At 47.7% G+C, this 12,502-nt stretch overlaps 1 protein-coding gene across 1 annotated transcript in view; it reads left to right on the top strand.

Moving 5' to 3' along the window:
- The window catches only part of ME3 (malic enzyme 3), a 200,044-nt gene that overhangs the window by 131,121 nt on the left and 56,421 nt on the right, over positions 1 to 12,502 (top strand). Inside the window, exons 5-6 of the mRNA XM_090265758.1 lie at positions 767 to 928; positions 11,538 to 11,641. Coding sequence (XP_090121884.1) covers positions 767 to 928; positions 11,538 to 11,641 — 266 coding nt within the window. The remainder of the gene's footprint in view (positions 1 to 766; positions 929 to 11,537; positions 11,642 to 12,502) is intronic.

Below are 12,502 nucleotides of genomic sequence, written 5' to 3' on the forward strand. Positions count from 1 at the left end.
GTCTATGCAAAGTAGATGCTTCATAAATATATACCAAAGAAATGAATAAATGAATACCCATCATAATAATATAATTATTTCTATCATCACCATCAGCTTAATCAGCATCTGTCAATTCACAGGTGGTAAGCCTTGACCTCACATTATGTCTATTACCTAGTATCCCCTCAGTGATTTTTTTTTTCTTTCACCAAAACACAAAGGCCATCCCGGTACCAGTTCCTGGTCTTGTGTGAAATAGTGACCCCAGCAGATGTCACAGGAGCTCTGTCTTTTGCACATTGGATTTATTATACGTCAGGAGCAGGCCCCAAGAGCAGGGTCTCTAAACACTGGGGTTGTAGCAGGAGCATGAACACTTGTTTTTTATTATCTCCTCTGCTCATGTCCTTCCCTGTCCGGCGCCCAATCTCAAGCTGAGAGTGTCTGCCTGGTTTCTCTGAGGGAGACTGACTAGATGTGTTTTCCCTCCAGCTGTTTCTGCAGCCCTCACCCCAACCTCTGAATGCAAGACAGGTGTCTTTCTGTCATCTCACCTCAGCGGGGTTTCTCACCAGCCTGCCAGAAAGGGGTGGAGGTGGGCAAAGGACCGGCCACCTGCAGCTGAATGAATCCTCTGGCTTTATCCCAGACAGGCAGTTTCATTCCCCAGCAGAGGCAGTGGGCATCCAGGTGTCAGGACTGACAAGCACGAGCTGTTAAGGCCAGCCTTTGTCACAGGAGGTGCTGCTGATCATGATTGATGGCGTCCTGCTCTGTTTTTCAGGCCGTGGTGGTGACTGATGGGGAGCGCATCCTGGGCTTGGGAGATCTGGGCTGCTACGGCATGGGCATCCCTGTGGGCAAGCTGGCCTTGTACACGGCGTGCGGAGGGGTCAACCCCCAGCAGTGCCTCCCTGTCCTGCTGGACGTGGGCACTAACAATGAGGTAAGGCACTTGCCTGCGCCAGGGGCTCCGGGGCCAGATGGTGGCAACTGGGATGGGGTGGGGAGCACCTTTGTGGGGCAGTAACATCTACCAAGTATCAGGCCATTTCTTTGCTGGGTCCCCTTTGCCAGGGCACTGTCTCTACACAGCTGTGAAGTGGAAGAAGCTAATCCTCCCTGTTTACCCACTCCTCCCTTCCCAAACCCCTCTCTTCCCTCAACCACTGCTGGGTCTTCTTGCTCCTCTACGTTCTGCAGCCTCCACGGTGGCCCCTGCTTGGGCTTTCTCTGTTTCCTCACTCCAGGATCCCAGGCAGCTTCCACTTCCCTCAAGGTGTCTCTCCGACCCACTAGTGAAGAAGGCCACTGATGGAAGTGGCTGCAGGGCTGTTGTTTTTCCCAGCATTTTAGAGGCGAGCTGCCTCAGTGGAAGGATTAAAACTCAAAGCCCCAGGACCAAGGGCTAAAATGTGTGGACCAGGCAACCGAGTGTCCTGCAAACCCAGGGAGAGAAACTTACCCAAGCAGTAGGAGATTCAGCTATAGGATCCCAGGTGGTTTAGGATCTAAGCAGCTCCAGCTTCAGCCAAGAGTGTGTCTCCTCTGGGTGCCACCACCCCGGCACACGGGCTTTGTGCCTGTCGGTAGTCTCAGCTCTGCATCTCTGTGTCAGAGAACATGAAAAAATATCCCAGAATTCTTTCTTAATGACATTGATCTCTGAGTTTAAAATAAGTGCATGTTTATATTTTTTAAATTGAGAAAATTTAGAGAAGTATTAAAAGTATTAAAATAAAATACAGTCACACAACCCATACGAATCATTGTTTACATTTTGATATATTTCCTTCCAACCATTTCTCCCCAAGGCATTTATGAAAACAAAATTCGGTTTTTATTATGTATACAGTTTTATATCCTGCTTTTTTTTCAATGTAGTGTACATCATCAGTTTTCTCCAGGTCATTAGCCATTCTTCCACAACGTCATTTTAATAGCTGCCAGCTACACCACAATTGACATAAGAAACCCTCCACTGTAGGCCACCTAGGTGGCTTCTCGTATTCTTGCTGATATTACTGTGCTCTGATACCCATTTCTGCAGATCGGTCTGTTTCCATCTCTGATTGTTTCCTAATGATAGAATCCTAGAAATGGAAATATTAAGGCAAAGGGATTGGTCATTTTTAGATTCTTGATTCATATTGTCAAAAAAGTTAGATGCATTCTCTGGTGACCTCTCTCAAGAAAATTTGCTTCCTCCTCTTCCCTGGACACCACACGTCCCCGTTACTAAACAGAATGAGCACTGTAGCTCCCAATGAGTAGTGGTGCTTATTCAGGCCTCATCCACAGATACAATCAAATGAGGGGACAGCAGGGCAGACCTCGCTTCAGAGCTAGGGAATTGTGGGGGTGGGAGGTAGAACAGGGGGCGGGGAGAAGTACTGGACTGGGCATAAGGCGCGCTGGGCTCAGTACCCCTGACAGCTAGGTGAGTCCCTGCTCTGAACTAGACTTGATCCCCTTCCAGTACATTGAGGGACAGGACCAGAAGGTTTCTGCCTGTTCTTCCGGCCCTAAAGCTCTTTCCATATGCCTCCCCACCAGCCGAGGAGACTGGAGGCTGGATGGTGGCACAAGACTTCGAGTTGCTTGTTAACAACAGTCTTCAAGGTTGGCGCCACACGGTGGGTCCCTCCCCATAGCCAGATGCCTGCGTTTTACTAACACTGTCCCTCTGCCACAAAGAATATGTGTGGAACCATTCATGCATGTAGCAAACTTTGTTTCAGTTATTATTCCCATCTGCAGCCTCCTGCTGTGTTCCAGCTGGATTTCATTGAGACCTTCACTCTGTCTCCTCAAAGCTAGCTCTCTGCAAGAAATGGGACAGCTTGAGTTTGATTCTGAAATACTGCATCCCCTGGAAGGGTATTGGCTGCCTTTAGCAGGTGCATTAAGACCTTTAGTTATTGAAGGCCCAGCACCCAGCAGTGATGTGCTACAGTTCAGGCTGGCACCAACTTGTAACAGACTTACCAGAAAAGATGGCAGGAGACCCTGAGTAATCATGGCCATGCCCTTTTACACAGACCACCCTGCTTAACCCTGACCATAACCCTGTGAGAAGAGCATCCGTTATTACCTTCTTTCTACAGTTGAGGAAACTGAGGCCAGGGAGGATCAGCTGGAAGTGGCAGGGCTGGGATCCTAGCCCACACCACACCACACCACCTCCCTGGGCTTCCATTGTTTTGTAACTAAAGGTCATTTCTTGGTTTTTAGAATTTCTGTTACTGAAGTAACTTTAAATCATCATTTTAAATCTTTTATTTTTTTAGAAAAGGAATTGGCATTTCTCCCACAATACTACATTTGTGTTCCCATCTAATTTGTGTCTGTGCATATGCATAGATGTAGTTATTACCTGGTTTTGTACCCGTAATTTTGTTCTGATTTTTTTCAATGAAGATTATTTTGTGAACACTTTATCTTTACTTATTTAACAAGTTAAATTTATTTATTGACATGGAAACGTATTTATCTATTAAATTGATTTATGGATTGTTTAGTGGGCGTCAGGCTCTCTGCTAGGCAGGAGGGAGAAGAATAAGAGACAGGCGGGGGTGGCTGGATGTCAGTGTTTCAACACTGTCACCTAATACATCATCTTAATGGCTTATATGTTACAGCTGCTCAAAGTGTCTGCTTCTGCCCTGCAGCTTTAGGCCTCTGAATCACCTCTCCCTCCTGGATGTGGGAGGGAAAGAGCTTCCCCTGGGCCTGCTTCCTCCTGTCAGGAAGGACCAGAGTATCCCCCGGCTGAGCGGGAGCACAGCCTGACCTGCCCGCACAGCACCGTGACAGTGAGAGAAAGCGGCCCTTATCCAGGCCGCTACGACCAACGTCAGCACCCGTAATGTGCCAGGTGTAGTTCTAGGGATTATATGTTTTAGTCTCATTTAATTCTCACAAAAGCTATTGGGGGTATTTTTCTCCCCATTTCAGAGAAGAGAGAACTGAGACTGAAACTGCTTACTTCAGGTCTCACAGCTCTAAGTGTCAGAGCTGGGATTTGAACGCCGGTCTCTCTGACTACGGAGCTGCCTTGTCCCCCATGGCAGGTGCTCCAAGAGGTCAGGTATTTGTGTTACAAACTGGGTAAAGAAGACTGGGGAAGTAGGTTTTTCACATAATCAGCATCAAGTCAGGATGTACTAATGCTATTGCCATGGTCCCCCCCCTTCCCACTCGAAAAGTGAGCTCCCATCAGACCCTCTTCAAGAAACTCAGGACACAAAATTTCAAAGTCACAAAGTGTCTAACCTCTTTTCAAATTGATTTACTGTGTGATCTCGCACACTATGATTCTTTTTTTAAAACTGAATTTTTCCCCTAGAAGTCTCAGTACACATCTCTCCCGCAGAGCAAGCCAGAGCACCAGGAGAGGAAGGCCCAGCCTTGCAACTTTCATCTCAGAGTCAGCGCAGGGAGGGCTCTGTGAGTCTTTAGTGTCAGAACAGCTAGAGCATCTGTGTGTGTGTCTCTGTAAAAGCTCCTGAGGCAACAGGAGCTTTCCAGTCAGAGAAAAACACCCTCCAGGCTTCCTGTTAGAAGAAAACATCTGCTGTCTGCAGCCCTGAAACTCTGAGTCACTTTCACCTGATACACCAAGAAGGTTGGAAAAACAAATATGTGAGGCAGTGAGCCCACGAAGGAGGGACATTCTGAGATTGTAGCCCAAAGGCACAAGGGAAGGAGAGCACCTACTGTGCCTCTCCAGCCTGGGGATTGGTGTGTGCCTTCTGTTTCAGCCACACACAGCAGAGCCACAGATTGTCCATGTAAGAAGAGACCTGACATACTTCTAGTTCAACCCCCTTCATGTCACATTAGAAAAGGGGTCCCAGAGCAGAAATGGCTTCCCCCAGGTTTGAGTCAACGCCCATTGCCCATCCTACTCACTTTGTGTTAAGGGTTCTGCAGTGCAACCTGGAGGCATGGCTTTAAAATGGCCCCTGAGCCCTGGGACTTCTCCCGGCAGAAGTCTTGAGCCTTGGTGGATTCACCTGTCAATGAGATACTATGTGAATCTGTGGAACTGACTGATGAGGGGATGGACGGGAGACATGTCATGTCAGCTAGTGGGGAGAAAAAGATGGGAACAGATGATCAACAGAGCCTGGAAAAATGGTGCCTTGGGTCTTACGTGGTAGCCAGAAAGCAGGGGAGTGCCATCCCAGATGGGTGTTGAAGGGTTTCCTCACCTCTCGAGACTGACCTTTGCAGCTAATAAATCATCGGCATTGACCACGTGGTGCTGGCAGAGGTGATCAGTGAGGGTGCCCTCCCCAGGATCTGGATAGCTCACCCTAGGGCTTAACTGAGTATCCAAAGAAATGTGTGGTTGTCATAACTGCCACCCTAAGGGCAACAGTGACCTGTGTCCACAGTGTGAACCCAATGCCACGACCTCCCCAGACCCCCACATGCTTTCTGACATTGGGTGCCTGTTGCTATGCAAGATAAATATTTTCCCAGACCAGGAGCTTCATCTCTCTTCCAGCTGAAATCCAGTGCTCCATGAGACGGTGAGTACAGAGGAGGAAACCATATAGTTTTTCTTGGCATTTCATCTCCAAGGAAAACCTTAGGAAGTTGGAACTGGGCAGAGAGCCAAGAGGGCATATTCAACTCCCACAGCAGGGGAGTAAGTTCTGACTCACCTGCTGTAGATAAAGGCCCTAACCTGAAGTTATAGTTCTAGACTTACTTAGTTCCAAACCTGGGTCGCTATCTAACAGAGGGGAAGCAACCAGGCCTGGGGGTGAGTAAGCTGGTCCCACCTGGGAAGACCTCTGGTCCAAAAACTGTCCTTTCCACCTTGCTGATTCCACCAGATTTGCTCATTTAACCTTTTCAGGCCTCAAAAACTCATTTGGAGGAAGCTAAACCTAGTGATTTCTAAGACCTTCGTAGTTCTTAACTCAGCATCTCCTTAGTCCAGCTCTAGAATTCATGCAGCTCACACCAATAAATACTTTAAAAAGCTGGCTATGTGCAAAATCACTGTGGAGATGCACATGAACAGAGGACCACTTCCTCAAAGAGCTGGTATTATGCAATAGGGATCATTGTTATCCCCGACTGAGAGGAGAAAAATGAGGAGGGAGAAGTTTAGTGTCTTCCCCAAAGCCGCAGAGCTAATTAAGTGACAGAGCCTAAATCCAAACCCAGCTCCACCCGTTCCAAAGCCAAAGCCACGTCTGATTCTAAAGCCAGGTCGTGCTGAGGTTGCTCCCAGGCGATGTCCTGACCACGGCCACCAGGGCAACCAGACCCAGCAGTGCCCTCTGCTCTGCAGGGCACCACCTGCCAACTTTAAGATTCCTTCTGCCTCTCTTGATAGGGTTACCAGATTTAGCAAAGAGAAATATAGAACAGCAGTTAAATTTAAATGCTAGATAAATAGCTAATCATTTTTTAGCGTAAGTACATACCATGCAATACTTGGGGCATTTTTAAACTAAAAAATATCTATATTGCCCATCTAAAATTTAAATCTGACTGGCCATCCTGCATTTCATCTGGTGATACTACCTGATGAAAATGTCTCTTCTTAACAATTATCTGAGGCAGTACAGGACACAGGAGGGCTGCAGGGAGAGGATCTAGGCCAGTTACGAGTTCAATATCTTGCCGGCAGTCTCCTTAGAGACATGGCTCATTGCGACACAGGGCAAAGTGTGGACTTCTTGTTCCATGTGTGCCAAGACTTCCATGGGAGCTCCACCCTCTGCTGCTTTTGAGGAGCTTTTTTCCCTCCTCCTGAAGGAGATCAACTCTCTGGGGCTATAGACATGGATTTGCTCCTTTCTGACTGGCACTGTTCCCCAGCCTGCTCTGCAGGATGACAGCCTGGACCTTCCCGGCCACTACTGAACTCTTTAGGGAGGACCAGGCAGAAGGTGAAGACCAGATTCCCTAGTTACCACAAACATCAAAAGATGGGACAGAAAGGGCACTGTCAGGAGGCCCAGGCAAAGTATGGCTCGGTTTCAGGTTTCAGCTTAGCTACTTCCTGACTATGTCAACTTTGGGCCATTTATTCAAACCCTTGAGCTCCACCTTCCTCATCTGTAAAATAGGGGTGAGAATATGTAAAACAAAAGGATCAAATCAGTTTTGATTCAGGAGTGAATCACTTGAAAGTTCTGTACAAATACAAGAAGTTATTTTTTGTAGTGTCTTCCCCATATACAAACTTTCTTCCAATATTTTCGTGTTTAGTTTTGAAGCATTTCAGGCATAAAACATCTTATTATGAAAGTAAAGATAAGGACTTTTAAAGCTTTGTATAGTCACCTTTATAGCTCAACGGTACCTCATTATGGTTGACCCTGCATCTTAAATGTAGGTATGCTGGAAAAAATTTTTTTAATCCTAAAATTCTTCAGAACCACTGGAGAATTTCACTCACCCCAGAAACTGCATGTGCAGCACTGAGAAATTCACTCTTTGCTGCCTGATCCAGCACCAATCACATCTGTGACTTGGCAGCATTACAAATTATAACTTAACATGGACCCTTTAATCTCTGTAAGAACTAAAAAAGAGAATATTTTCAGCTAGTGCCAAGAGTTTTACTATTTTTATCCTTTTTGTGTGTGTCCTTCCAGGCTGTATGTGTGTTAAACAATTGAAATTAGGATATTTGTACAATTTTGTATCCTGCTTTTTTCACTTTAAATAATCTCCTCCACATTTGTCTAGGTGGCTGCATAGTTTTAAAAACCACCAATTTTAATGACTGTCTAGCTGTCCATTGAGTCGTTATACCATCATTTACTTTAGTTCACTCTTGGCTGAATGTTTACTGCCTTTAAGTGGCTTTTAGATGGTCACTTCGAAGGTGACATGGAATAGTAGGCATCATTTATGTCCCATCTCAATCTGTAGTACCAGACACACACACAACTACACACACATGCACACACACCTGCCTGGACAGAATCCTAAACAGTCTCAAGGATGTGTAATACAGGGGGTGAGGAGGTTAAGAAAAGAAGGTAAGGATACACCATCTTTCTAATGTAGACCTGTGGTGCCCTGGAAAAAGCATTAAACCCACCTCAGATTATGTGGACTCAGAATTAGGGGTGAGGGGCTGGGAAGGCAGATATTCCTATTCTTTGCTGTCCCCTGCACATTTGCCCAACCACATCTTACAGTGCCATCAAGACAGCATGGACCTACAGCAGTGTCTTTAACAAAAAATAAGTCAATTTTAGTTAATGTGCAATAGAGCCACCTAAGCAGATTGGTAGTTAGGCTCATGAACTCTGGAACCAGGCAGCCTGAGTTTGAATCCTGGCTCTTTCACTTACTAGCCTGAGGTCCAGGCAGGTTTAGTCTCTCTGTGTCTTGTTGCTTCATTGTTGTAAAATGAGGAAAATAACCAGACCTACTCTACGTCCCCTCAGGTCATTCAGGAAACAGGTGTGAGAGGTGTATTGAAAGAAACCCCTGTAAAAAATAGAGGGAGCAGGAGTAGCTGGTGGGTGGGTAGGACCTGCAGACGGTGATGCTGGTGTGACATCTGTGAAAGGAGGGAAGGAAGGAGGGAGAGAAGGAAGAAAAGCTGTCTGCAGCCCATCCCTGGGAAGGCCTCAGGCCAGTGGAAGTCCCTGAGCAAAAATGGTCTGAGAGGAGCCTCAGCCAGGCAGGACTGGCCTGCCCTACCACCCACCACGCTCAGTCATGGGCTGGGAGCAGTCTGGAGAGAATGTGGCAGCTGAAAGTTGTCCACCAGCTACCGTCCCTCAGCAGATTCTCTGAAGGGAGTTCTGAGCTGCACATCTCTATTGCCACACCTCATGGGGGAGATTCAGGTACTTAGAATATTTCCTAGTATGTGGCACATAGGAAGCACTATGAAATTAAAGCTACTGCCATTACTTTTTTAGTGTGTGTTATAATTCCCAAAGCTCTTTCACATATATTACTTCATTTACTCATCACAATCACCCTGTACTGTTGGTAGTTTATCCCCACGTGACAGATGAGAAGAAGGCTCAGAGAGGTCATGTGATTTGCCTGAGGTTACACAGCTAGTCAGTAGTGGTGGAGGTGAGACTTGACTCTTACCCTTTGAGGGCACAGCCCATGGCAATTTATCTCTGAATCCTGAAGTAGCAGTTCAAAAGGAGATGAAGATAACATAAACCTTGTCCTCAAAGAGCTGGTATTTTTGTGAGATGGACATAAACTAGATAATTCCTGGAGACTAACACATGAAATTACTTTTTATTTCCTAGGCACACAGTTTTCCTCCTTCTACTCCAGCCCCCAGCCTTTCGTTGTGCTGACTTCTCAGCCTGGAGGGCCCAACCTATTCATTAAAATTTGTCTGTCTTTTAATGCCTAACCATTTTCTCCATGCTACAACCCCACCCTCTGCCATGGGAATTACTTCACTCCTTCTCTGTGCTGCCATGTGCCACACTTTGTTTCAAAGTAATGTTACTCTGTCCTGCAGTAGAGTTTGATAGTTTACTCAACAGCCACCTGCAATAGACTGAGCAGCGTGAAGGCAACAACCATGTGTCACTCATCTATAAATCCGTGCGAGGCCCAGTGTCAGTGATAGATGGTCAGTAAATGTGTCATGGATGAATGAGCCCACTGATTCTGTGGAGGGGTACAGAAGTAGTGAGCAGTCAGCCAGTGGCATGATTGTCACACAGAAGATGCCCAAACAGGGTGTGAATACTTTGACAAAGAGCTACAAGAGGTGGAGTGGGGGTCGCCTAACACAGGTGAGCATTAAGGTGGGCAAGGTGGGCATCTTTCTTGAACTAAAATTTCTGTTTGTATCACTCTATTCTTGTATCCCACAGCCAGGCACATGGTAGGTATTCGGTAAGATTTTGTGAAAGAGAGGGAATGGGAGAGGAAGGAAGGAAGGAAGCCTTTGTTTTATTTTTAATTTAAGTACAGATCAGTGGCTTTGGACGAGACCCAATACTTCAATCCAGGTGCTGCCTCTGGTAATTTTGCCCCCAAAGATGACATTTGGCATCTACAGACATTTTTTATTGTCACATCTGGAAGTGCTACTGACTTAGAATGGCTGGAGATCAGAGACCAGTGCTAAATATCCTACAATATGCAGGTCAGCCTTCACATCAAAGAATTGTCCAATTCAAAATGTCAATAGTATCACTATCACCAAACCAGGTGAGATTTGGCTGCCTGCCACCATACACAAGTATAACACAATAATTGGTGGGGAAGGAAAAGGGTCTTTATTAAAATATTGCCCAATTTGGGGGAGCTGGGGATTCCCAGCTCCAAAACATTTTCTTCTGCAAAACACGGAAAGAAGCCAGCCACCCCCAAGACCAGAAATCAGTGTCCAGATACCCCGTTCCATTCCTTTCTGTCCTCCTGGGGCCCAAGGCCATTACATGAATGGGTCTCCGTCTCTCCAGCTCCAGGCCCTCTCTCTCTGGAGTGCACACTTGTGAGGCTGGTGTCTCCATTGCCTCACTGCAGCTTCCTCCCTCTCCCGGGCTGAGGTGCGCTGCAAGATCACTGCACCCAGTTATGCAAGGAGCTCCATCTGCGGGATCCTGGCGTCCAGGGTTGCTTGCACCCACCCACCCCGGGCCTGCGAACATTCCTGGCCCACATGTCTGTGCACAGCCGTCAGAGCGAGAGAATGAGAGTGGTCCAGAACCTGTATCATGTGACATGGGGCCACAGTGTCCGGCAGGCCGCTGCTGGCAAGGCGCAGGTCCTGCACGAACCTGCTGCTGACCGGGCAAGCAAGGGCAAGGCAAGAGTCGCGAGTGGGGCTCAGCGCCCACCAGGTTCCACAAAAGCTCTGACTCCGCCCCCCAACCAGGCGGATGAGGGGAACACAAAAAGCACCAAGACTCTGCCCAGCATTTAAATATTCCACCACCCCAGAAGCCTCCCTGCTGTGGGAACATCCAGCTTGTCAGTCAGTCTAGGTTAAGGTCCATCTTCAGTGTCGGCCCGCACAGCGTCTCTGCCCCTCCTCCTGCCGCCATGATCCGGCAGTGGGTAGGAGGGTTTCTAGCCACGTGCAGGGGCACAGTGTCTCTGCCCGGAGTGGGGCGTCACCATGTTCACCTCCATGATACCGGTGTGTTGTGATCATTTCAGCCCATGCGTGCTCTGTGCAAGCTGTGTCATGAGCCGCGTTAGTTTTTTACCCTTCCCCAGGGGTATGGAAGTCTGTCACGCAGATTCGGTTATGATTTAAATGCTGCCACCTGCAGCACTTCCTGACCGCTCTTGGGGATCCCTCCTCTCTGCCCAGCAATCTGGCCAGATCCCCCCATTACATCACTGCTGAGAAGCCTTGAAAGAAATCCAGAGCCACAGCCAGAGGTTGGAAGACTGGGAGAGGCTTGCCTGTTGAAAGCATCCTTGGTTTCTAAAATGGGGACCACCTTAGCCTTCAGATCCTTCCAGAGATGATACCTGGGTAGCTTTCTCCTCCCTTCTCCCTTCTCACTCCCTGGTCCTTCATGCTAAACCAGGAAACTTAAGGACATGGATGCTGTCTGTTTCAGGAGCTGCTCAAAGACCCTCTATACATCGGCCTGAAACACCAGCGTGTGCGTGGGAAGGAATACGACGACTTGCTGGATGAGTTCATGCAGGCCGTGACAGACAAGTAAGTGAGTCCATCTTTCCCTTTTGAAAGAGGGCTTCTAAGACATAGTATGACTGAAGTCAGCACAGGTTTTGGCAGATACACCAACAAGAGGCAGTAGACACGTGCTTTTCCAGGTGGTCTGAAAATTCCTACTTGACCCCATGTACTTGGAAGTCTCAGAGCCGAATGGGCTTGTTGTCTGGGAGAATGTTTGGGAGCAGACAGGGGAGGGGGGAAGGTGGATGGCTAGGTGTCTGTGATCTGGAGATAGTTACGTATCTGATGTTTCAGGAGGAAAATGCCCCTAGCCTGAGCTGTTCTGGGTTCTCAGCGTAAATGGGGATGTTGTGAGTAGTGGAGGAAAGAAGTGTGCCTTTCTAACAAAATGGCTTTGGAAGGCAGCTTGCCACATTAGTTGTCACTTTCTACCTCTGCATGAGGACTAGGCAGCATTAATAAGGCATCATGGGCTGAGTCTATGAGGTTTATGAGGTGTCATCTCTGCATTGGGATGCATAATTTTGGTGCTTCTGCCCCCTCTTTCCTGCCCCATCTGTCTGCCATCATGGCCACCCACTCACCCTGCTGTGGCTGTCCCGCTGCTGGCATGGAGTTCTGGAAACCCCTCCACCCACCCACTCACATTTAGTCTGACAAGCAAATCAGTCAAGACAGAGTTTCAGCAGCTCAGCAGCAGGTCCCAGCAGACCCAGCAGGTCCCCTTCTCACCTGAAAACCTTCAGCCCTTTTTGCTGACCCAGGAGTGCCCAGGTATGGCAGAGATGGTCTACATGTCTTTGGCAAAGTATTTCCTCCCATGAGTTCAGCGACTTGAACCAAGCAGTGGCTGGAGAGAGATGCTCCAGCCTCTGCAGTCCA

Source organism: Furipterus horrens, unplaced genomic scaffold (assembly GCF_987537825.1).
Source record: "Furipterus horrens unplaced genomic scaffold, mFurHor1.1.pri manual_scaffold_2, whole genome shotgun sequence".
NCBI lineage: Eukaryota > Metazoa > Chordata > Mammalia > Chiroptera > Furipteridae > Furipterus > Furipterus horrens.